The sequence below is a fragment of the Mustela nivalis genome (genome assembly GCF_964662115.1).
Source record: "Mustela nivalis genome assembly, chromosome: 11".
Taxonomy (NCBI): Eukaryota; Metazoa; Chordata; class Mammalia; order Carnivora; family Mustelidae; genus Mustela; species Mustela nivalis.
This window is the reverse complement of record NC_139030.1, coordinates 106,061,170-106,086,668: the sequence shown is the minus strand read 5'-3', so window position 1 is coordinate 106,086,668 and position 25,499 is coordinate 106,061,170. Positions and strand designations below refer to the sequence as shown.

The 25,499-nt window shown below is 37.5% G+C and overlaps 1 protein-coding gene across 2 annotated transcripts in view; it reads right to left on the bottom strand.

The window, feature by feature from the left end:
* DNAH7 (dynein axonemal heavy chain 7) overlaps positions 1–25,499 on the bottom strand; it is a 249,692-nt gene that overhangs the window by 176,217 nt on the left and 47,976 nt on the right. For both annotated transcript variants that reach the window (XM_082689009.1, XM_082689010.1), the window contains 9 exons: positions 22,361–22,544; positions 21,534–21,713; positions 16,324–16,596; positions 15,233–15,360; positions 12,629–12,707; positions 8,626–8,850; positions 6,425–6,571; positions 4,004–4,689; positions 1,931–2,117 (listed from right to left, as the gene is read on the bottom strand). In XM_082689009.1, the coding sequence (XP_082545135.1) occupies positions 1,931–2,117; positions 4,004–4,689; positions 6,425–6,571; positions 8,626–8,850; positions 12,629–12,707; positions 15,233–15,360; positions 16,324–16,596; positions 21,534–21,713; positions 22,361–22,544 (2,089 nt within the window). The remainder of the gene's footprint in view (positions 1–1,930; positions 2,118–4,003; positions 4,690–6,424; positions 6,572–8,625; positions 8,851–12,628; positions 12,708–15,232; positions 15,361–16,323; positions 16,597–21,533; positions 21,714–22,360; positions 22,545–25,499) is intronic.

The window sequence follows — 25,499 nt, the reverse complement described above, 5'->3', positions numbered from 1 at the left end:
AGACATGGAATTATCTTCCACGTTCTTTATTTAACTTCCAAGTCTTTTCTCTTGCTTAGCTCTAAAAGAACATTTCTTAGGAATCCTTCACATGGAAAGTGATGGTTTTTTGTATCAAACACTTAATCCAATGATGTCTCTACTACACAGGTCATCTCATTAGCCTTTCTGAGAAAATATGGACTAAGATTTATTTTCAAAGCTTTGGAGAGTATGGACAAAAGCTGTCCTGAATACTAATATATGGAGAAAAAGAAAATGTAAAGACAGTTCAGGAAGACAATCAGGTATTACAGCATGAGTAAAGAAGTGTCACCCAAAGGAAACTGCTTATTTCGCAATAAGAGTAAGCAATATTTGTTCTGTTTTGTCTGTTTTTCTTTTAATATACAGAGTTTTATTAGTTTCAGGTGTACTTGTTTGTTTTTTGAGGTTTATTTATTTTAGAGAGGGGACAAAGGGGCAGAGGGAGAGGGAGAGAGAATCTTTACAGAGACTACACAATGATCATGGAACCCAAAGTGGGGCTCAATCCCATAACCCTGAGATCATGACCTGAGGTGAAACCAAGAGTCAGACGCTCAACCGACTCTGCCCCCCAGGTGCCCGTGTTTGTTTTCTAATTCAGCAGTTTGACAGAAATGAAGATCTGTTTCCTTAATTTACTAGTTCAGCATAGCTGCCCTTTTTCTAGGTACTAAAATAACTATAAAATTTCCTTAGCAAAATGGGGTTTTGAAAAGTATTTTGATCAAATACCCAAAAAAAGAATGTATTTTTTTTTTTTTAATTTTCTTAACTAGGAAAATACAAGCATCTACTGTTTGCTTTTTTTGGGCAACCAAAAAAATTCTACTTGATCCTTTTTCCGGTTGAAAATGTGTATGTGCTGTAAGGGTTGTGCCCTTTTGCAAGGAAATGACATATGAAAGGCTAAACTTTTAAAATAAATTAAAGATGATTAAATGTATTACAAAGTGACTCATCAAAGGTCCTTTAAATATAACATTCCAGTGTGATTAATTTTATAAAAATTTGGTTTATACGGAGTTGTGTTTCAAGTATTACTGTATAAAATGAAGTAAACATTAAATCCATGTCTATCTTTTATTTTTCCTAGCAAATCATATAGCTGGTGTTGATATAGTATTATCCATATTTAGGGTTATAGTCACAACTTGCAAAGTTTAAATAATAAAAATATGTGTATTTCTATTTTTAAGGTAGGAAAATATTAAGATAATACTCATCCTACCGTCCAATATTATATTTGATCAAAAGACCAATGGAGAAATTTACATTCATTTAATGAATATAATTTAATAACTAAGATTTCTTCTATTTTAATGTTAACTTCCTAGTAACATACAAAACCATGCCTGTAAAGCATTCAACAAAAAAAAAAAGGTATCTTTTTCAGGTTTCTAGTTTGGGAAACAAATTCCATCCTTGAATTGTCAGTTCAGTATTTGTGTTTTGATTGATTGTGTTTTGTTCGTGTTTACTGGTCTCTTTACATTTATCTTTACAACTCATTTTTTTAAAGATACCTAAAGAGAACTTATTGATGGAGTGACATGCTGGCAGGTTTCCACGATAGTGCAGTTTCAGCGGTGGTTCCGCTCATAACAAGGGGCCAAGACTAGAGAGGACATCAAGTGCTGTGGACCAGTGTCTTCTTGCCAGAGCATCCTGGAGGAACCACTAATAGAACCACAGGTCATTAAATAATGCAAACTACTTTGAACCTCAAGAAGCAGTCAGGACAAAATATCTACTCGGTTTATATTTCTTCCTCTTAGGATTCTAAAATAATATCTGAAAGAGGAAGGTATGTGGGGGGGAAGAAAATGACTTATTTGGATTATTTCCAAAACAAAAATCTTGTCACTTCAACCAAATAATTACATTCTCAGAGATTTTCACCTACTTGCATAACACTTTTCATTATATCTCTCCACGTTTTATCCACAGTTGTAAATCGTCTTCCTTCCTCAGGCATTTGAGACATAATGTCTGGAGAACTGAAAATGGGCTCCAAATACAGCCATGTGGCTTGGACTTTGAGCCATTCATCCAGAATTTCCTGAAGGAGCAGGAGCTTGCTCTCCCATTCTCTGAGAAGCAAAACACAATGGATCAACAGAAAATCAAGCAACGTTTCAGATGACAAAACTCAACATGATCCCTGGAATTGTCAGTCCCGTATGCAGCGCTGCCGTTCCTGCTTTTGACAAAACATCGCTAAATTTGTTCTACAAGGTCTGTTTAGCACCCACATTTATGTCTATATGGATACACATGTTCAGATATACCTATCTACAAATGGGCTGGATTCTGTATATGCCACAGCACTGAACCTTTCTGCAAATCAATTCCATGGCTAGGGGGTACCAACTGAGAAGTGAGATTCTGGAGACAGTAATGCTGTTCTTAGTGAAGGACACTCTGAACTTCGTAGGAAAAGTAGTTACATCCAAGATTCATTTCCTTTAACGTTCTTCTTTTTTTTTTTTAATTTGGGCCTATAAAGGCTTTATTTCCAGAACACAATATTTCAATTCAGAAGATCTAAGTGGCATTTGAAGAAAAATCTGCATAATCTAAAGTATAATACTGTGTCATTCATGAGAAGGAAGCATTTTTAATCTACAATAGTGATCAGTTCATTTCTAAATATGGAGAACAAAAATAACGACAAGATGTCCTCAAGAATAAATATTATAATTACACTCTAAACTTATGTTTTTTAAAACTTACTATTTTATCAGCACAAGTGTAAGGTCTCTGTACGTATTTGCTCCCTCCTCACCATAATCCATAAGGCCTAGTGTATCTGTTTACCAGTGGGGAGACAAGGCACATAGAAATACCCGGTTGAGGTCCACCCACTAATAAATGATAGAGCCAGATTTGAACCCAGATCACTGCAGCCACTATGCTACAAGAGTCTACATAGCCATTCAGAAGGATGATCGGTCAGCGGCAACAGACCTTACAGATGGGAGAGCTTTATGTGCAGTTTAATACATTACGCACCATTTATAATTAGTGACCTGCAATTTTAGACTGTTAAAACCAAGCCCTGTAAATGGAAATCCTAAAAGTCACCAGGCATTTCCACTCTTCTAAAATGACTTCAGCATCTGTCAGTGAATTTAACGTCTCTTCACAAGAGGAAACAAATGCCTCGGACTCCCGCCGTTCTTCCCTTTCTCCATCTAATCCCTGATCTCATGGGTAGCCCATAAAAGTAGCATCCGGTTAGACCACTTTCAGAGTGGCTAAAAAATTTACTCTCCATGAGCACATTCGAGTAAGCAAGGCAGGAGGCACAGCAGCCGAGGGACGAGGCCAAAGGCAGAGCACACCCAGGGTTAGGGTAACACAACAGTGACCAGAGGCAGACACTGCCAAGCAGTTGGCTTTCCCTCGTCAAACAAATTCCCATTGAAGATGGTAGTCGGATTTGGACTTTTTTAAGGCAAATATAAACTTCTTCACAGAAATCACAAAAATTGAAAGAAACAGACAGGATAAGGATTTAGTTTAAGCATCTGTGTCCGAGGCCTGAAACCTCAGGCTGTAGTCGCAGCGTTCATACTTCGGCACTTACCACAGAAGTGAAAATTACAATAGGCGTTCAGGAATAATCTACAATAACCTAATTAGTGTATTTGGAAAATGACATTATCTTCAGTGTCATGGTTTAGATGTCCTATGAGCTATGTGTAGAGATGTGAAATTATTTTTGAGTTCAATGTATAAGATCAGACTAGACACAATAAAAGTGAATATCCAGAGGCCTATTGTCCACTACCTTGGTAATAACAAAGGAGTAAGTACTATTCCAAATGCAAAAAAGGTTATCACTCCTTCCAATCAACCATTTAAAATATTAAGTATGAAGGGCAGAATCAATTTGCAAAAAGAACTGTATAGTACAGATAAGTGACGATTATGGTCACCCAACCTAAACATTGTCATGTAAATATTACTTTACCTTATTTGTTTTTCATAAGGCTTAATGAAAGGAGAGCCTCGCATAGTTTGTGTTTTAATAATGTGGTCGTCCAACAACATCTGGATTTCATCAACCGATGACAAAATAAATGTCCCGCTTTCTCTATAAGGAAGAATCACAAATTCCATTGCGTCCCACTCGTTAGTCATCTTGTCCATGGCCTTTTCAAGAGAATACTCTTTGCTAGCTGCTTCACTAATCCCTTCAAACCTATCCAGATACGGTTCCAAATCCATGTCTAAAAAAGTGAAGACAGTGGAGTCGTCTGCCGGCTGCAGTGGGAAGCCAACAATGTTGGACATGGCCTCCCAGTGCCGGGGGCGCAAGCCAGGATTACAGATCACTTGAATCAGAGGAATGTGCTGCTTGAAATCTTCTACCTTTGCTCTTACTTTTTTTGTCATTGCCAATGCATTTGGAGAATCATGGAAGGTTTTTTCCAGCTTATACAGTCCTCTCCAGTAATTTCCAACATCTATTTCTACTTGGTCGGGATTCACCTTATGATACGGTCCTTCAGTCCATCCTCGGTATTTGTTGCTAAATTCCACAGCAGTTTCATAGAGACGGAGGTAAGGGTTCAGCCCATCCTGGATTTTTTTACGTTGAGGGTATATTGACGGTAGCCAACCAAACGCCTCTTCCTCAGCATTAAATTGCTCGATCTGGAATGACAGGTATAAGGTATGTTATTCTAGAAGTGAATGATACTCAAAATTAATTTTTTGAAAATATTTTTATCAAAAGTGGCCCCAAGCTCTCAATAAGCCCCAAAGTAAAAACGAAATTAGGCCATAATCGAGAATTACTGAGCAGTAATCGATCCTATTCTTTTTTATAACATTTTCCAGAGAATAGTATCTGGTTAAGTTAGTTAAAATAGTAATGGTATATATTTAAAGAAGTCTCTATCCATCCAGATATATTGAAGTTATACCATGATTTATTAATTGACTAGAACTTAAGGACTTTTAATACACACAGCATTGTATCAGGTACTGTGGAAAACAGAGGGGAAAAGTAGTATATTGCAAAATACCAACACTAAGGAGGTGGTATATATCAGGAAATAGACATGCATATGTAGTAAGTGGAATTACAATTGTTCAACAATAATATGAGGCGATAGAAGAGGTGTCTTAGAGTAGTATCTCTTTAATATACATGAATAGTATATACTAAAAACGCTATCACTCCGAGGCAGGAGATCATGGTGAATGGGTGCTTATGTAGAGAAGATACAACCAGAGCTGGTCTTGAAGACGTGTGTGGGATAAGAAGAAGCAAAGAAGGGGCGCCTGGGGGGCTCAGTGGGTTAAGCCTCTGCCTTCCGCTCAGGCCATGATCTCAGGGTCCTGGGATGGAGACCCACATCGGGCTCTTTGCTCAGCAGGGAGCCTGCTCCCTCCTCTCTCTCTGCTCTCCTCCCCCATTGTCCCGCCCTCACTCATGCTCACTCTCTCTCCAATAAATACAATCTTAAAAAAAAAAAAAAAAAGAGGCAAAGAAAGCACTAATTTCCTCTTTGTTTAGTAGTGAAGTTTGTGAAACTGTGGGTGGTTTAAAGGAGAAATCTGTAGATTTGAAAAGTGTGAATTAGGTTTATAAACTATGCAGGTTACCCAAAATTTAAGTGGCCACAGAATTCTAAAATCTACAGCTTCTGTTTTCTCTACATGTGTTCAGACTTCAGTGACTGTTATAAACTATTTAATTATCTGAACTAATAAGATACAAAAATCCTTTGATGTAAGAAAAATGGGAAAGCATCATAATATGGTCTGTTTTCATATTTCCCCTTTTTGTTAAAAAATGCAATTAAAAATCTCAAACATCTCCTTCGGCAAAGGGTATGGCTTTTCCACCTCAAGCTTCTTCTAATGAGAAACCCAAGTTCTGACATAGCAATATCAGGGGAAAAGTGGCTCAACGGGAGAAGATAATGGGCATAATTTCAAAACGCAGTCACCAAATCTATACCGCCTTCTATGAAGATGGGCACACTATAATGAGGAAGCAGGTGCTAGCACATGATATAAATGATTAAATGATGCAAAATAAAAAATAAGCAGATGGAAATATCACTCTATCTTTCAAATAAAAGACAAAGGCCACTGAGATAACTACCAAAAGAAAGCAGCAAGCTTCTCCTCGAAGCGTGTCTATAAGATCTATTTTTACCATTTATTATTTCCAAAAATGTTTAATTCCAGTATAGTTAACGTATCGAGTTATATTCGTTATGGGTGTAGAGCATAGTGATATTTGCAGCATTTATATTATTCTCTCAAGGTACTTGAGCTTTCATTTGAATCTATTTTTAAAAGGTGAATGTACAATACAAACGCAAAGCTCTTTCTTTTGAACTAATTCATCCTCTTAAAAATGTTGGAATTATACCTTGTCTGCTGCTAAGTCCAACTTTCCATTCAGTGTTTGAGCCTTTTTCAGGTATCGCTGTACATCCTGAAGGTCTCCAAAGGAGTAAAATTCTTCTGCCTGTTTAGCATAACTCTCCAATTCCTCCACAAACCGTTCACACCGTAACTAGTACAAACAATATTTGTTGTTAGGATTTTTTTAAGGTAAAACCCCTAGGCATTGCAAGAAAGTTCAAGTATTTTTAAAGATTATCAGAATTATTATTCTATTTTGTCACAGGCAAAAAGAGAGGAATCATCTGGAAGAGAACAAGGATCTAAAACATGCAGCATTTTTAAGAGTCAGGATTTAAAAGTAATGAATTAAGCTTCCTATAATTCAGGAATTAAAGTTAACTTTGTTTTATCAATCTAAGATATTCTAACCAGTAAAATAAGAATGGATTAAACAACGGTATTATTCTTTAGTATGCTAAAGAATGTGTGCTGACAAATGATTTATAAGAATTTTTTTAAATTCATAATAATCAAGTATGAGGCTAAAAGAAAGCTCCAGTTTTTTAAGATCTGTGGCATATTTACAAACAACTGGAAAAAAACCCAGATTTTCTTTAATCATGTTCTGATATTCAGTATCTTTTCAATTTTTGGTTGCTAAAACAAAATACTTCAAGGTTATTTTTCTTGTCCTATGTACTCTCTTCACAGGAAATGTGCAAGACAAATATATCTGGATTTTAAAATCTAAAAACTCTAACTTTCCAACATAAAACAGGTGTGTGGTTTTTGTTTTTGTTTTTAATGAGAAAAGCTCATTACAAAATTGTCATTGGTAAGGCACTCTAAGTTAAATGGCTCTAAAAATAGAGCTCTTAAGAAAATATTCAAAAGTCAAATCTGAGTTATTAAAAAATGGATTTTCTATTTTATGGATTATCTAGGCTGATTTGTATCCTCTTTAGTTCATGGAAATTTTATAGTTCTGGTGCAGTGGGGGAAGGACAATGAGAAGATGAAATTCCTCAACATTATAGGAAGTTTGCAGAATAGTAAAGTATAGATAATTCTGGGCCATCTAACAGTTTGCTAAGAATCTGTTATAATTTCTGTGTCTAATATTTGTGATTCATGATGTTTTCTACAGGTTTAAAAAAAAAAACCTGAAATGACCTAAATGCACAACAGAAACACCGACTACTGTTTAAAATAAAAGTTTTTGGTTAAGCCTGTGAATTAGTCTTCCAGCATGTTCTGTCAATTAACCACATTTGCCGTAACGTGATTTGCTATAAGGGACATCTCTCCTGGCTGACCTGGCACGAGTCTCCTCACTTTGGGAACCTCAGCTGCTTCATTTATATGGTGAAACTGAATATATGAAATCATGTATGCAGACACGGCCCTGGAGCGCTCCCACTGTTCCCGTGTGTGGGACACCTCACTGGCCACGGTGTAAAGGGAGAAAGGAACAAGGAAACAGCCTCTATCAAAGGGCTGACCGTCCATGGGGGAGACGCACCGGACAAGGACAACATCACGATCGGGTGGTTAGTCCACGGAGATGCGTCACAGTGTAATGGAAGCAGAGAAGCAGCAGAGCTGAGCTCTGGCGAGAGGAATTCTGAGAGAGTCGCTGGCGTGAGAATCCGTGAGTGGGCCAGGGGTGCGCTCGCTGGCAAATGGAGGGAATGCGCATGAGAGAGGAGAGGTGTAGGGGGCCAGGGGTCTAAAAGTTGCTCGGGGTGAGCAAAAAGTCAAGAATGAGGAGTGGAGGAGGTAGACGAGACTGGACAAGCAGACGAGGGGAAAAACACAAACCGTCGTCTATGTAGGACACCAGAGAAGGCGAGAGTTATTGAATGTTCGAGTGAGGACTCTGGGCACAAGCCTTAGGTGATTCAGTGTGTGTGAAGGCACACTTTGCTGAGAGAGCTTTGATGTTAAATAAGGAAAGCAATTCAAAAAAGTACTATAAACTGTATAAGATAAACACTATTTTTATTAATGGTCACTTGAGGGCAGTATACTAGGATTTTTCACCCTTGAAAAGTCAAGAAATGATAACATATCAAGCCAGTACGGATACCATCTTCCTCTAAAATTGATGGCATGAGAAAGCTTAACTATCTGACGTGTGAGACAGAGCTGATGATGCCACATAAGTTGAAACTTAAGCATTTCCAGAAAATGAAAATAATTCAAAATATCTGTGATGCCAACCTTAAGGCCTTCTTGATATTGTTCTGTTTTCTCTTTAATGATTTTCCTATGTTCATCAAAAATTTCATCCATTCTTCCATACCACTGAAACACATTATTATTGAGCCTAATGTCTGCTGGAGAAAAGTTTGTGCACTCGATGAGGAAGGCGAGGCAGTTTTTAGAATCCACCAGTCTCTGGCCCAGCTCGACCATGTCGGTGGTCTCTACTTTCTGAATATAAGCCTGCAGGAAGACAAAAGTTGCAGAAGGCATTTTAAGGAACAGCTTAAGTCAAAACATAGGCTGTGGAAACGCTATGTATAAAGAAGCATGAATATGCACAGATTTGTTGGAAATGTAGACTTTGCAGTTTCAGAGAGAAGACTGCAGCACAGTTTTCCTGTCATCGTTCCCAAGCACCTCTACACAAAAGCAGTGGGAAAAAAACAGAAAATACTAAACAACACATAAGAAGCACTGGAAAACCAGAGAGTGTTATGGGTTCCTGGGAAAGATGAAGCAGGGTAATATCACCTATGCTTTCACGGTCGCATATTGGGGCCCCTCCTAGTCCCCCTCCAGTGCCTGCCACCCTGCCAGATGCTGGCAATTCAGTGTGACAACCAACAGCCCACGGCTTTGCTCTCAGAGACGTGTTGGGGGAAGAAGTATTAGTTGAACCGCCACTGTAACAAACGTCAGATTGCAGACTTGCAGCAGACACCAGGGCTCACTTTTCTTAATTACAAAATCTAAAAGAGAGCTATAGGCAAATATAACAAGAACTGTGCTAAATCTGTATGAGGATAATGATAATACTTTATTGAGGGACATTTTAAAAGTTCTGAATAAATTTGAAAACGTAGGTTAAGATGTAACATCCTCGAGATGTAAATTCTCCTCTAGTAAGTATAAAACCAAAGCAATTTCAATCAAAATTGCATTGGCAATTTAAAAAACAAAATTCGTCATAATTCTGACAGTCTCTGAAATCATAAATACTTGAGTAGCAAAGATAATCATGAAAAAAAATTAGAGCGAGTAGCCAAATATGAAAATATAATACATACAGATACAGTTATTTAAACAGTTCTTGTTCTGTCCCAGGAATAGAGGAGGAAGAAGAACAGAAGTCAGAACTAGATCCATGTACATGGAAATTGAGTGTTGAAAAGATGCATTTAAAATTAGGAGTCAACTGACAGATCATTTAGTAAATCATATTAGAATAATTAGCTACTGGGCGCCTGGGTGGCTCAGTGGGTTAAGCCACTGCCTTCGGCTCAGGTCATGATCTCAGGGTCCTGGGATCGAGTCCCGCATCGGGCTCTCTGCTCAGCAGGGGGGCTGCTTCTCTCTCTCTCTCTCTCTCTCTCTCTCTCTCTCTCTGCCTGCCTCTCCATCTACTTGTGATTTCTCTCTGTCAAATAAATAAATAAAATCTTAAAAAAAAAAAAGAATAATTAGCTACTGATCTTGGAAAAAACTAAGGTTCCTTGTTACCTAGGAGAAATACAAAGAAGGTACATTGTTGTGAAGAAAGGAACTTGCAGCAGAGTAATGATTTTGTTTTTGCAAAAGCAAATCTGTGAGAAGTGGTGGTGAATGCAGGGGATGTGTATGTGTGTGTGTGTGTGTGCACGAGCACATGCAGACATGTACGCACGTATATGTGCACATAGACATAGAGCTCTCCCAAAGCTCTTTTGACACATGTTAACTTATATATCTGAGTAATATAAATGTTAAAGGAAACCTGCTTCCCCATTGAAAACTGAGAAGACTGGTGATTACCTGTAACTACTTACATCCAGCTTCCCTTGTCTGTATCTAACCTCCCTGTCTGTGAAGTAAAGGCTTCTTGTTCTCATGTTTTTAAAAGTCTATTTAATCTTCATTTTTCTGTCTTTCTCTCTTCTTCTCTCTCTCTAGTGTTATTTAGACTTAATACTGTATATATGTTTGGAAAGAGCAGAATTCACACTAAAAAAATCATCACTCTAAAAAAAGGAATTATGGGAAAAGATGGACTTCTGCTTCTGCTTTCTACTTTGTAAAATCCCAGATTATTTAAAATTTTACTTCTGTGATTAAAAAGAAAAAAAACAACACTGTCTAAAAGTCTTTCATTAATATATCATTCTAACAAGAACAAATATTATGTTACAAATCCAGACAAATAAGATGGGAACCATGATGGTTTCCACAAGTAAATAAATGTCTAACTGAAAATATACTTTTATAATGTGATTAATCAGATTACTGTGTATTCAAATGAATGGATTTTTATTTCCCCAACTGATAATAATTTCAGTACTGATTTCAGTACTGCATAAACTGAGAAGTTATTTTACTATTGTGTGACTAAACTTTTTTAAGATGCAGAAATATTTTAAATATCAGTTAATGGGGGTGCCTGGGTGGCTCATGGGTTAAGCCGCTGCCTTCGGCTCGGGTCATGATCTCAGGGTCCTGGGATCGAGTCCCGCATCGGGCTCTCTGCTCAGCAGGGAGCCTGCTTCCCTCTCTCTCTCTGCCTGCCTCTCTGTCTACTTGTGATCTCTCTCTGTCAAATAAATAAATAAAATCTTTAAAAAAAAATCAGTTAATGAATCCTATTTGCTAATTCTGTTACAGATTGTTATGAACAATAGAAATTCACACTAAATAATTCCAAATTTGTAAATAATTCCAGTGATGGCTAAGAGGGTAAATAAATGACACTCTTCCTACTCAGCATTATTTTTTCCACAGGCATATATGGTTATGGAATTCTCCAACTACTTTATAATCGTCCAGGATCAGAGTGCCACTTGACATCCTACAACAACTAATATAAAATATAAAAATCTAAAAGTGATCATATACAGGTGTGTGTATCAAATACACATACATACGCATTCACGTGCTAACACCAATGCAAGTACAAAGACTTTAAAGAAAACAGATTTCTTTTAGTTAAATGCTGACATGTAAAATCAGTTCTAATGATTTAAAAACTTTTCTTTGAAAGTTGACTAATTTAAAGAATGTACATAAGCACTGTAATTTCTTGCCTATACAAAGTTTCGAATGATTTTACGTATTTTGCTGGGTTTGCTTCCCTATCTCACAATCTAAAAAGAAAAGATTCTATTTTAGATCTTGGGAATGCTGGGTAGGAAATGGGGTAAGTCTTATAAAAGCTTGTTGTTATAAGAATGAAAAAGGAGGGCGCCTGGGTGGCTCAGTGGGTTAAGCCGCTGCCTTCGGCTCAGGTCATGATCTCAGGGTCCTGGGATCGAGTCCCGCATCGGGCTCTCTGCTCAGCAGGGAGCCTGCTTCCCTCTCTCTCTCTGCCTGCCTCTCTGTCTACTTGTGATCTCTCTCTGTCAAATAAATAAATAAAATCTTTAAAAAAAAAAAAGATTAAATATTTGATTAAAAAAATTAAGAATGGCACATATCTCAGGTTGCCCAAGACAGTCCTGGCTCATGCTATTAGCATGGTAGTAAGTATTAATATTGTTCCCCAAAATATTGGTAGACAATACACAAACAGCTCCGATATTTCACCTCTCCCAATAGCCATACCCTGTGGTATCTTCTCATGCTGTGGCCATGTGACTTGCTTTGGCCAATGAGATGTTAACTACTGTAATGCACAGAGACAATTGAAAAGCATTTGTACACCCGGGTGTGGTTTTGTGTCTCTACCATGCCATGAGAACACGTCCAGTAAGCCTGCTGGAATTTAAGAGACAAGCGGAGCAGAGTCAAATTGTCAAAGATCGTTTCACTAGTCAACTCAACTGAGAACTAGCTGACCCAACTGAGTGAGTGACCCAACTGGGAGCAGAAGCAGCCGGGAGCACCAAACTGTAGACTCATGAGCTAAGAATAACAAAACAAAACATTATTTTAAGCCTCTTTTAACTTTCGTAGTGATTTGTTATTGTATTATCATGTTGATAATTAACTAATAACAGCTGGGGAAACAATTAACTTACACACATATGACTATAAAGTTTATAAATAATACCTTCATTTCCATTAGTTCTGCTGTATTTGGAGGAGTGCTAAGAGCTTTTTCTGCTATCTTCTCAAATTCATCACATAATCTGAAATACCAGACAAAATCAATTTATGTAACTAAGTTTTATTCTTAAATATATTCTTATATACTAAATGTGCCCTTATGTGAAAAACAAAGTAAGATGATCTTATCTATATGACATCTAAAAATCTGTGCCATTATTCATTCAATACACATTTAATGATCATCTCTTACATTTGCAACTATAATACTAAGTGACAGAGATAGAGAATTGTAGAAGACGTAATAATGACTCCAAGCGGTTCATAATCCTGTATAAAAAACAAGGCCATAAATAAACGATCACTTCTGACCTAGAATTTTAGGGGCTCTACCAGAGATTTATTTGAGATAGCACCAAAAAAGTAGTATTAAGTAAGGTAGTGATTAACTCTACTTGCGGCAAACAGTTAACATGGACCTCTATGCTCAGAAACTTCTAGTAATATGCAAATATTTCCTACTTATTTGAGTTGTAGCCCATATAATGAACTTACTGTGAGATTAAAAAAAAAAAAAAAGTGGTAAAAGGTTAAAAAAGACCAGATAAAACAGGTAGAAATTTCTTAAAGAAGATTGACTGCAATGGGGTACCTCGGGTTTCAGGCGGTTAAGACTTTGACTCTTGATTTTGGCTCTGGTCATGATGTCAGGTCATTTGACTGAGCCCTGCCTCAGGCTCCCCACTGGGCATGGAGCCTGCTTAAGATTCTCCCTTTCCTTACCCTATCTCTCTCTCTTTAAAAAAAAAAAAAAAAAGGAAGAAGAAGAATGGCTGTGAGGTGGAGAAAGAAACAGCATGGTTGTGAATTTGGGTTGAAGTGGGGAGTGTGGAAGAAGAAAGAGGGTTCTGAAGATGGTTGTAAGTTTGAGAGGCAGAATCCACAGCAGAGGAGCGATTTTTAGTGAGATACAGAGGACATGGGCAACTGGTAGAACCAGCTCCAGAAGGATGGGCGCCAAGAGGGTTGAGCCCATTGGCAGAGAGAACTTGGAAAGGTATGACAGACTCTTTCCCCAAAATATGGGGAGACAGGAATGAAGGGCTCTTGCAGAATTGAGGTGAGACACAGAGGGGCAAGAAGTTGAGGCACTTGTATCTGACTGGTCCTCTCATATTCCTGACATGTCCTTTGTATATCCCGTGTGTGGTGAGAGGCAAGGTTTGGAGAAAGAGGGGAAAAGTAGAATCAGCACAACCTCAGAAGGGACAGTTAAGAGACAGAGAAAATAGCTATGAAATTAAAATAAATATTTAACGCAGCATGAAGAGCTATAAGTAAAAGACATTTTCACTATTCTCCCAGAACTTTTAGAGGAAAAGTGCTTTCACAATTGAATATGGGATTCTGGTTCCGACTGGCTGTGCAGGGACCCGTCCTGCCTCAGCCTTACCCCTCACTCCTCCTGCCTCTTTCCAGCGACACAGATCAGTCCGAGTTCTTCAAATAACACCATCCATGTTCACACCTCACACCCTTATATATGTTACTTTTTCTAGCTGGAATTCTTTTATTTACATTGTTCACCAGGTAGACTCCCAGTAGTCATCCTCTAAAATGAATTCACATATCTTCTTCCTCGTAGCTTGCCCTGATTTTTCCCACTTGCCCAATATCTGCTGTGAAGGACATTAATCATGTCCTTCTCCATTCTGTGTCTGTGGCTCAATCCAGCATTTACTGAACCTTACGGTTTGTATTTCTATTTCCCCTTAAGACTATAGCTTATAATAGTTATATATAACTTATATATTATATTATTATAATAAATTAAATATATTATGTATTACAGTAGTTATATTCATATTTAGAATATAAGCACCTACTCTTGTGCTTAATACAAGCTTCCTTCAGGCTTTTTTACAGCCCGAATCTTCTTTTTAATGATCTATTTTTTCCTATAATACCATAACAATTACAAAATTTTTGATTGGGGGGGGTGTCTTCCATGTGACTAATACCAGAAAAAAGGTTCCCAGAGCAACACGAACACCAGTTGTTGATTCAAGACGAGTTCCACATCCTGTCTACACACAAAGGCATTCTGTTTATACCTTAGCATTTTGTGAGTTTACTTAACATGAGCCGGTTATCCTAAAATTCCCCAGGTTAGTAAAAAAATAAGTTTTTAGTTAAGACAACAAGTTATTAGCCTTGAAGAGTAATCCCAGTGAGTGAAATTCTAAATCTGAGGATCCATTAGGACCCAGGAAAACTATTGGGTAAATCCACTTTGAAAATCCATTTTGTGTATTGATTATACAAACTTAAAACTTAAAACATTAGTGATGTTAGAGAACACCTATCTGACTTGTGAAAACAAAACTGCAAACACTTCTTACTACCGCCTTATTTCAAGCAATCAGGAAGGTGCATTCGTGGTGAAAAACTAATAATCATAAAATGACAAAGCCAAGTAGAAGTAAGTGTGACATCATCTTCTTGGAGGGTCATTGATGACACTGTTGTAATCTAAAACTTCATTTGAATGACAATTGATCCTATCTAACAACACCCTAAAAAAAAAATATCAGTATCACATAAATACCTTGTATTTACTTCCTGATGATCTCGGAACATTTTAGCTATAAGTTTTCCGCAAATAAGTTCTGCTCGTTTCACCAAAGCTCTGATTAATTCCTCACAGCGCATTTCAAACATTCCTAAACGGATAGTCTGCAACAAGAAGTATTAAAAGTTTAATGAACATGAAAAGAAAAGATTCCCACAATTTTGCCTTTCTCACAATATTGTTTGGTGTGTGTGTGTGTGTGTGTGGTGTGTGGTGTGTGGTGTGTGTGTGTGCATGTGTGTTTAATATGATGTAGGCAGGATTTTCTAACCTCCCATTTGCATTTTACAACCATCTTGGAATGGTTGTTATCTTGGAAGCCAATTCTATCTCAGGACAACAATGGACATAAGAACTTTGGAGAATTGAGTTACTGCTAAATAGACAGTGGGGGATTTAGATGTCGTATCTGCTCCGTACAGAAGAGTAATGTGTATTTTGGGTGGAAATTTTGGAAACTATGAAAAAGGACAAACAAAAAATTACCGTTTCTAATATAGTTCTGTGTACTGGTATCCAACTAGGTTTATTTTATTTTATTTTATTTTTTTAAAGATTTTATTTATTTGACAGACAGAGATCACAAGTAGGCAGAGGAGGCAGAGATAGAGAGGAGGAAGCTCTCTGCCGAGCAGAGAGCCCGATGCGGGACTCGATCCCAGGACCCTGAGATCATGACCTGAGCCGGAACAGAAGTAATCACATTTTGGTGTGATTACCATATTTTCTGAAAGATTTATAAACACTAAAGCAAAAAAACAAAAACAAAACAAAACTAAGCTCTTGGAATTTTTGAGGGGACAAATCATATCAAGTACAAATTATGTAAAGCAGAAGTCAGACTTGAAGTACTAGACTTTCAGCTCTCTGGGGACAAGAACACTGTTTTGTCTACTTCTATATATCCTGGGTTTCCCACAATGCTCGGTTCATGGAGAGGCAATAAGTACTTTCCCTGTTGACAGTTATGGTCTGATTCTTTCACTGTATGATCTAAAAACATATCCTCATAAAACTGGGAAAAGATCCTAGTTACAAAGAACAGTTGTACAAAATGGACCCTTTACCTTTCTAGATGTGTACTGTATCTCCTCTATTAGTTTTTGATACTTGCGAATTTCTTGCATTATTTTCTCATAACTCCGGTTCTCTTCAAGGAAAGCATCAGCATCTTGCTCAGCTTTTCTGGTGATCAGGAAGTCATACTTGTCATAGAGTCTGAGGTGCTCCTTGGGTGCCACACTCTCTCTCTTTATCACTTCTTTCACTTTTTCTTTGTGGGCTTCGACAATTTCATCCAGAATTACTGGCTTCAAGGTTGTTGGTTTAGACTTACTTTCCTAAACAAAGGGAAAAATAACATTCATTTAAAAAAATAAAGGTAACTGTATCATTTATCTTTGTAAAAATGCCAATCTTACTGTGTGTATTTGTGTGTGTGTACACACACACATACATTCATAAAGTCTTTTTTATTTATTTTAAGATTTTATTTATTTGACAGAAAGCGAGAAAGCACAAGCAGGGGGAGCATCAGGAAGAGGGAGAGGAAGCAGCAGACTCCCCACCGAGCAGGGAGCTTGACTCGGGAAGCAGGACTCGATCCCAGGACCCTGGGATCATGACCTGAGCCCAAGGCAGATGCTTAAATGACTGAGCCACCCAGGTGTCCCTCTTTTTTATTTTCTAATCTCTATAGAAAGAGATTCAGTCTAATAGTATATTGAACACCTAAGTTTCATGGACTTTTTTTGTTTTCCTTCAAGGCTACCTAGTTGTGTTTTGGGTTTTCTGTATGTATGAAAGAACTATCACTTGAAAATACACACGAAATAAAAACACCAAAACCCACATTGTATTTGTGCAATTGAAAGGTAGTGCTTGCATTGTACTAAAAAGTAAGCCAGCTCAATGTCATATCATCATATTCTTTGATCACAGTACTTTTTCACCTTGAGGAGTAATCTGTCTAGAACAAAGAAAAATTGTTTACTCATTCATTGACCTTTGATCTTTGATTCTGTGAACAGCAACTAGAAGAAACTAAAATCCCTGGTTACAAAATGTGCATTCTGCTATCACCATTAGAATAATGAATGAGATAACAACTTTTAATAAGCAAACAAATCTCAATAGCTTGTCTCCTCTTTTCAAATAAGAGGGCAAGGATATGTGCCTATAGGGTTTATTATCCTGAACCAAGTTACACTTAAAAATATACCTGCTCTACTTTTCATTTGGAAGAAGGGATTTTTCACTCTTCTAACAAACAAAAATTATGATCAGTAGTGGATATTCTAGAGCATTCACTAGATACTATTAAAGGATTCCTTAGAGAACTGGGTAATTTATTCAGCTATCCAGGATGCATATGCCCGCTATGCCCTCTAGGAGGATGTTAGGAAATCATAATGGTTAGAATTAGACCCTTTTTGAGAACATTAGTGAATCCCACCACCACTACCACCACTACAACGCTGGACTCAGTAGATGCTTGGTGCCATCTTTTCTGGGGCCAGCGGGGTGGTGGTGGAGGGGAGACTCTGAGCTAAAGAAATCTATATTGTGTACTGTACGCAAAGTAATTATTGGATCTAAAGCCAAGCTCATCAATACTCATTATATAATATTTCTTAAACGTATTAACAGCCTACCTAATGTCTTCAGCCTATAGGTCTATCTTTCTAAACCTAGTTGGAGGGAACCTGGGTGGCTCAGTGGGTTAAGCCGCTGCCTTCGGCTCAGGTCATGATCTCAGGGTCCTGGGATCGAGTCCCGCATCGGGCTCTCTGCTCGGCAGGGAGCCTGCTTCCTCCTCTCTATCTCTGCCTCCTCTGCCTACTTGTGATCTCTGTCTGTCAAATAAATAAAATCTTTAAAAAAATAAAATAAAATAAAATAAACCTAGTTGGATACCAGTACACAGAACTATATTAGAAAGTATACTTTTGATATGAATTCTAATCAGTTCCTATCAAGAGTTAAGGGAAATGATATTTTGAATGAGACAGCTCAAGTATTCGAAAGTCTATCAAAATAGATCATGAGATGGTGATGTGCTTGGATTGACAGCATCTTGGGCCCTTGTGGGTTTGTCTTCCAGGGGGAAAGAAATTTATTTTAATTTTACTTTCAGTTTCTATCAAAGATTATGATAATAAGAACACCTCTACAACCCACTTCTGCCATTGCTGTCAAAGGTCATCAAAATCATGTTCAGTCATCTTACTCGAAGTACCTTCTACATCGCTTCCAAACCTGAGTACTAGCAAAATATCCCTAGATGATTCTGGCAACCTATTTCTGAGAACGAGCTATCATTGTGAATCCACATGTCTAGGGGCAAGAAGTGGTGGTGGTAGATTTGTATTTTTAAAATATCACCAGGTGATGCTGATATGTAGGATTTCAGAACCATTACTCCATGTAAAATGTAAGACTCCTCTCTCAAAATCTGATAACAGGGAAAAAGACCTGAGCAGTTTAAATTAACTGCTTAATCCCAGTTAAAACTTGTCATATATTCCTCCTCACTTCAGAAGCCAGGAAACTTAGAGCCATATTTTATAACCATTAAATCAAAGTAACTATCTTCATTCAAATGATGGTAATACTTTTCGTCACTCTGAGCATGCCTAGTAACAATTATTAACTCGTTCTATTTGTCTGTTTCATAAACTCCCTCAAATCCTTATTGAAAAATGGCAGGGTATGCCTGGAGAAAGATACAATAGCTGAACTGAAATTAAACAAAGGCCAAAGTAAACTACATTTCTCCAGAGACTTCTATTTATGACAATATGTGGACTCTATAACCTGAAAATAACTATCTAGTTCAAAACATATAAGAATGCCGGAAAAAATGCCAAATATAAATTTTCTAATGCGTAGCTAAGGAAGCAAAATAAAATAATAGGGAAAGTCTAGGGGCTAAACGTGAGGGAACACATGAGTTGGGAGGTAATTATGTGCGGAAGTGAACAGCTGCCCTAGAGACTGCTGATCCCTGGTGGTCTAAGCTTTGTTTTAATGAGTCTCTAGCAAGATGGGCCTACGCGCAAGGGAGGGGGTGGCAGAATGGCTGTTAGGAAACAAAGCCTCAAGCCTGAGCAGAGAGGAATGTCACATTGGCTACCCCCACAGAAAGCCAAGAGTACCGAAAGGTGATAGAAATTTTCAGAATGCTGAAAGGTGACAGAACCTCTGAATGAGGAACCAACAACATCTTGTTTGACCTTGTATTTTGGTGGAGAAGAAAAAAGACTGTCGCCTTAAGATTGTGACCACCAGCTTGTTCTCATGCAGATTTGGTAAGCATTCACATTGCCCGTGTTGTCCACAAAATCCTTGGCAAGAATTTTATTTAAAAAATGGTCTTTGGGGGTGCCTGGGTGGCTCAGTGGGTTAAAGCCTCTGCCTTCAGCTCAGGTCATGATCCCAGGGTCCTGGGATCGAGCCCCGCATCAGGCTCTCTGCTCAACAGGGAGCCTGCTTCCCCCTCTCTCTCTGCCTGCCTCTCTGCCTGCTTGTGTCTCTGTCAAATAAATAAATAAAATTAAATTTAAAAAAAAAAAAAAAAGGTTGTTGGTCTGGAGAGACCTCCAGAGTAACTTGGAGGAGAATATGCAAATTCGGGAGGCCTTAAATTAAGGCCTTAAGGACTTCCCTGCATGAAGTTCTTACATGTATGAGCCCATAATGATAAAGGAAAAAGACCCATAGAAATAAATTACCATGAGCAAGTGTCAGATCAGTGAACGGAGAAGTGAAAGAGAAATGAATATACGACTAAACACAGGCAACAATAAAAAGTGACAAGTCCCATGTGACAACTTACTGGAATTCCTAGAAAATAAAAATACTGAAAAAATAGAAACTTTACGATGAAGATAAACATCCTCACAATGGATAATTTCACAATCACAATGTTGAATAAAATAAAACAAGTCACTCATTACAAGAGGACTCCACATATATACACAGACAAGGAAACACTAAATGGAAATTGTTTAGGGATATGCAGACAGGTAGCAAGTGTATCTTAAAATTTTCAGATTAAGAACGACAAAATTCAAGATTATGATTCTTTTGCTAGAAGGCAGAAGCAGAGGAAGGTGAACAGGGAAGGGCGGTGGGGAGCAGGAAGAGATTAAAGGCATCAGTAATATTACATTTCTCTCGTTAGATTGTAAGTACACAGGGGTAACTGGATTACCACTTAAAACTACACACTAGTCTCCTGGACCCTTTCCTGTACATGAAATATTTGTGAACTATTTTAAAAATAAAAAAGAGGGGTGTCTGGATGGCACAGTCGGTTTTAGCTCAGGTCATGATCTCATGGTCGGGAGAGCAAGCCCCGTTTTGGGCTCTGTGCTCAGCACATAGTCTCCTTCAGATCCTCTCTCCTTCTCCCTCCTCATCTGCCTGCACAGCTCATGTGCACATATGTGCTCTCTAAAATAATACTTTTAGGGACGCCTGGGTGGCTCAGTGGGTTGACGCCTCTGTCTTCATCTCAGGTCATGATCCCAGCATCCTGGGATCAAGCCCTGCATCAGGCTCTCTGCTCGGCAGGGAGTCTGCTTCCTCCTCTCTCTCTGCCTGCCTCTCTGCCTACTTGTGATCTCTGTCTCTCAAATAAATAAATAAAATCTTTAAAAAATAAATAAGTAAATAAATAAAATAATATTTTTAAAAAATAAAATAAGAAGGAAATGAGAAAGCTACTGATTGGACTTACAAAGCTTGAAAACCTTTTAAGTTAAGGAATTATCAGACATGCTCGACTTGTATACTAGACTGCAGTAGCTCCCGTTGAAATATACAAGTTCAGCATAGCTTTGCTAAGTAAATGGCCAGAGAGAGAAGCGAAGTAGAATCTGTGATTTGAGAGTACAGACACTAATGCTGATGGGAAAAGGTATATGTGGAGAGTAACCAACCGGAGGACCGTCTGAGAGAGCTAGAGAAGTATTAGGGGCTGTGCAGCATGGCGTGAGTACCACAGCCAACCCTGACTGCCTGCCTTAAACCTGAGCACAAACTTTAATTCCTTCCCTTAAGAAAAGTTTCAGTCCAATGCAAGACTAGACTAAGTAACTAAGTATACTGTAATGGAAATACTGTATTTTTTAATTAAAAGCTTCTCATAAGCCAATGTTGCCAAGCCTTTTATATTCCGCACAGCAGAGGACACAGGTCTACGCCTTTAGAAGTTGTTTGAAATGAATGTCATCATGAAAATTCAAGCAATCAGAATATCCCTGTTACTTACCCACTTGGAATACAGTTTTGTCTCAACTCTTGGCACAAAACTGACAGCCTTAATCATGGTATCATAAACATTTAGAAGGATGTCTATATAGTCACTGAACTCAGGTTCAAACTTAATGGTGTCATTTTCAAGAATCAGCCTCATGATGAAACCGGGATGTTCAAAAGCTCTAACAGAATCCTGCCAAAAAAAAAAAAAAAAAAGGATACATGTATGTGAGTATATACATATATGTGTGTATATATGAATAAATGGAGAGAGACTAAGCAGTGCAGTGGTCCCAGTTAGAACTCATGGGTTCTCACCTTTCCTCTTATGCCCTAGACAGTTAAGCCAATGAGGAGGTCTACTAGAAAGTGCAAGAGCACTTCCCAGCTAGACATGTTGGTGTTTAGTACCCACCAGGCCTACAGATCAACCAGAGTTGGGGTCAAGGTTTCAGAAAAAAGAGGATGTGTATAGCAGTGGGGCTTTGGAGTCATGCAAGAAAGAGCCTATGAGAACATTTGGATTCCCAGGCCCAGCTCATACTCAAACAAGACCTTCTCCCGGAAAGAAGAGAGTTCCTTGCAGAAACCTCCCCCAGCCATCATGGCCCAAATTTCCCAATGAGAAGAGTTTTCATTTCTCTTCACTAATCCTCACCAACTAGGTGATACTCGTATATCCTGAATATTCAGGATACTAAGTGTTTTTAAACAGGTAAGTGATCTAAAGATGTACTTCTTCTTCTACCACTAGTAAAGGTCTTTTTTTTTTTTTTTAAATCTTCTTCCTCTTGAAAATAAATTAGTAGTTGAGTAGTGGTGTTATGGCACCATACTTACTGGTGGTTGTGCTATTAAGTCTGTGAAATCCTGCATGGAGACCAAAGTGAGTTCTTGCAGCTGTAAAGTCATAAGCGTAGCTGCGCAGTTGAAAAAAGATTCCAATTTGGCACTGCTGTCACTAGTTGGCAATTGCTTTTTTTTATTACCTTGGTAATAAATATTCTGAACTTCTGGAAACCACCTTGAAAGCACAAAAGACTTTTAAAAGTTAATACTTCCCGTGAATCACTCCTCTTACGTTAAGCATTAATAGTAACTTCTGGACATCCAAAGGTCTTCATAGAGAGCTCTATTGCTAAGACATTATCTACCCTCTGAAATGTAAGCACTAGCATACTTCAATTTTTCTAGGAAAAGAAATTTTAATCAAGGCCAAGAGAAGATGACTCAACAATGTGATGTGGTGAGGAAAAAAAGAAAAAAAACCCAACAACATAAAAAAATAAACCCTGACTCTAACTCCTGAAACTATGCTTTCTGTACTTTTTGAATAAAAGTTTATTGGATATTACAAAATACTATGCACCAGTCTCCAAAATGTTCTTTAGGGAATGGATTTGTTAGTATAAAGCTAAAATGTAAATAGCTGCTTAAACCAAGAGAGAGCTTATTTAGTTCAACTCACTTGGTACTATATGTTATTCTGTTTCACAATGACTTGAAAACAAGACAAATCAATAAAATCAAGTGTATTATTTTATTCCCCTTATTGTGAAACCCTGAAAGAATGACTGGTTTAGAACAAAGTCTCAAACGTGTATGTAACCTTGTAATAGAAATGTAAATTCACATATAGATACATAATAGGTTTTTAGCTTATAAAACCACTAAAACTACAAAATTAAGGAATACCGATACTTCTTTCATAAGAGATCATGAATTTTTTTTAAATGGCAAATTCACATATAGATACATAATAAGTTTTTGGTTTATAAAACCACTAATACTACAAAATTAAGGAATACTGAATCTTCTTTCATAGGAGATCGTGAAGTTTTAAAAAAACATAGTCCATATACTTTCAGGAGTTGCCAAATCCTTTCAATAAAGATCTCAATTTTAAATGCATGTATTCATTTCTTTAACAAATATGTGTTTAATGTCTACATGCTAGAAACAGGTTCATGGGAAATGTAAAAAGATATGACATCATCTCCTATCTCTAATAATAAAAAGGCAATGAGTCATAGCAGAAAACAGTCTTGAAGTCAACAGATTGAGATATAATTTTCCATTTAAATAACAGAGAAGGGTTTTATAATGAAAATGGCAATTTCATTGATAGATGGGAATGAAATGAGAAGGACCGTGAGGAAAGGATCTGAAGTAGAAGCGGGATAATAAGAAAAATAGGTGGGTAAGTGGGGCTAATTTATCCAATAATTTCATTGTCTATAATAGAAGTAATAGAGAGATTTCTTCCTAGAAGATAGAAAGAAAGAAGTGAGGGGAAGTCTGAGAGGACTTTAGTAGAATTGGGAGCTGAACACGAGAAGTTGGGACAGCCTCACTCTCTAAAATGAGGCCATGGCAGATCTTTCTGCAGTAAGGTGTCCTTGTGGAAGCAACAGATAATGAGGAAAACTAACAAATACTATATAGAGAAGAGTAATGCTACATTAAGAAAGGGGACCGAGAAACTTCCGTAGTTTGGACAAGAGATGGAATAAGTTTGGAGCTACAGAACTGGAAAACGAACAAATAAAAAGATATGTTTTAAAAATTATTCTGTCATTGTCCCAAAGATATTGACGGGGATCCCTATTATGTACAAAACACTTTGTGCAAAATATTAGTCAGTCTCCAAAGTGCCTTGAGGCTAAGAGAGGGATGAAAAGATGAACATATAAATACATATTACAAAAGAAAGGCATTAAAAGAGAATAAAGGGTCAGAGGTATTCAGAAGAAAGTGATCATTTTTAAGGGGTAGCAATAGAGATTTCATAGAAGACGGATCATTTGAGCTGGGTACTGAAGGGCAGAAGAGAGGCTTCTCCAGTAATGAGCCACATCAAGTACTGTAAATAGCATAAATCATACTATTTTGCTGATGGTATTCAAGAGGTTTTTTTTGTTAAATTTCCTTAACCTCTGATTCAGTTTGATAGAATTATGTGTGAAGATGGTAATGCTAAGAGTCACAAGTTTAAGAAGGAAGCAACTAAACAACTTCCAAATGTTCCTAGAATTCCCATCCCACAGATGAAAACAAAGAAGAGTCACTAATTTTTTTAAAAAATCAATAATTGGTTAAAAAGGAGAACGAAGAGAATTTATCCACTGAATACTTAACAGTTATAGACTGATGTTAGAAGTTATGTCTTGTTTAATTTAACAGGACTATTTCTCCAGGCATGGCCCAAGGTGAAAGTCTTTTCAGACCTGAGAATGGAAGCGCTAGGTTAGGTCCAGGTTGCAGAAGACCTTAAAAGGTAGGTTTAGAAATGGTGACTTATTTTGTCAACAAAAGGGAAGCACTAAATTCGGGGTTAGGACATGTCACATGACGGTGGTTTGTAGGCTACACAGGAGGCTAAAAGAGCCCACCAAGGGTAGTTGCAGTGGGAATAAAAAGGCATATGCAAGAAAGAGGCTTCTGAGCGAAGATCAAGAACAATTGGTGGTCCTCAGTCTAAAAAACATAAAAGGATTCAAATCATAAAAAATCATAAATCAGTAACAGAAGGACACTCTGGCAATATATAACTACATAGAAATTAAACGACACAATCCTGCATGGCCAGTCAAAAAGGAATTCATATGGGAAATCAAAAAATAATTTGAGATGAATGAAAATGAAAACACCATTTACCAAAACTCACAGAACACAAAGAAAGCAGTGACTGGAGGAAGTTTATAGATGTCAATGGCTACATTAAAAATGAAAAAAATCTTAACTCAGTAACTAAATTCAACTAGAAAATGGAAAAAGAGAAAACTAAACTCAAAACGAGGAGAAAGGAAGAAATAAAGATTTGAGAAGGGGAAAAAATAGAGAATAAAAAAAGATAGAGAAAATCAACAGACCCAAAATTTGGTTTTTAAAAAGATCAGCAATATTGGGGAGGAGCAAGATGGCAGAGGAGTAGGAAACCCAAATTTTATCTCATCCCAGGAATTCATTTCGTTACCAA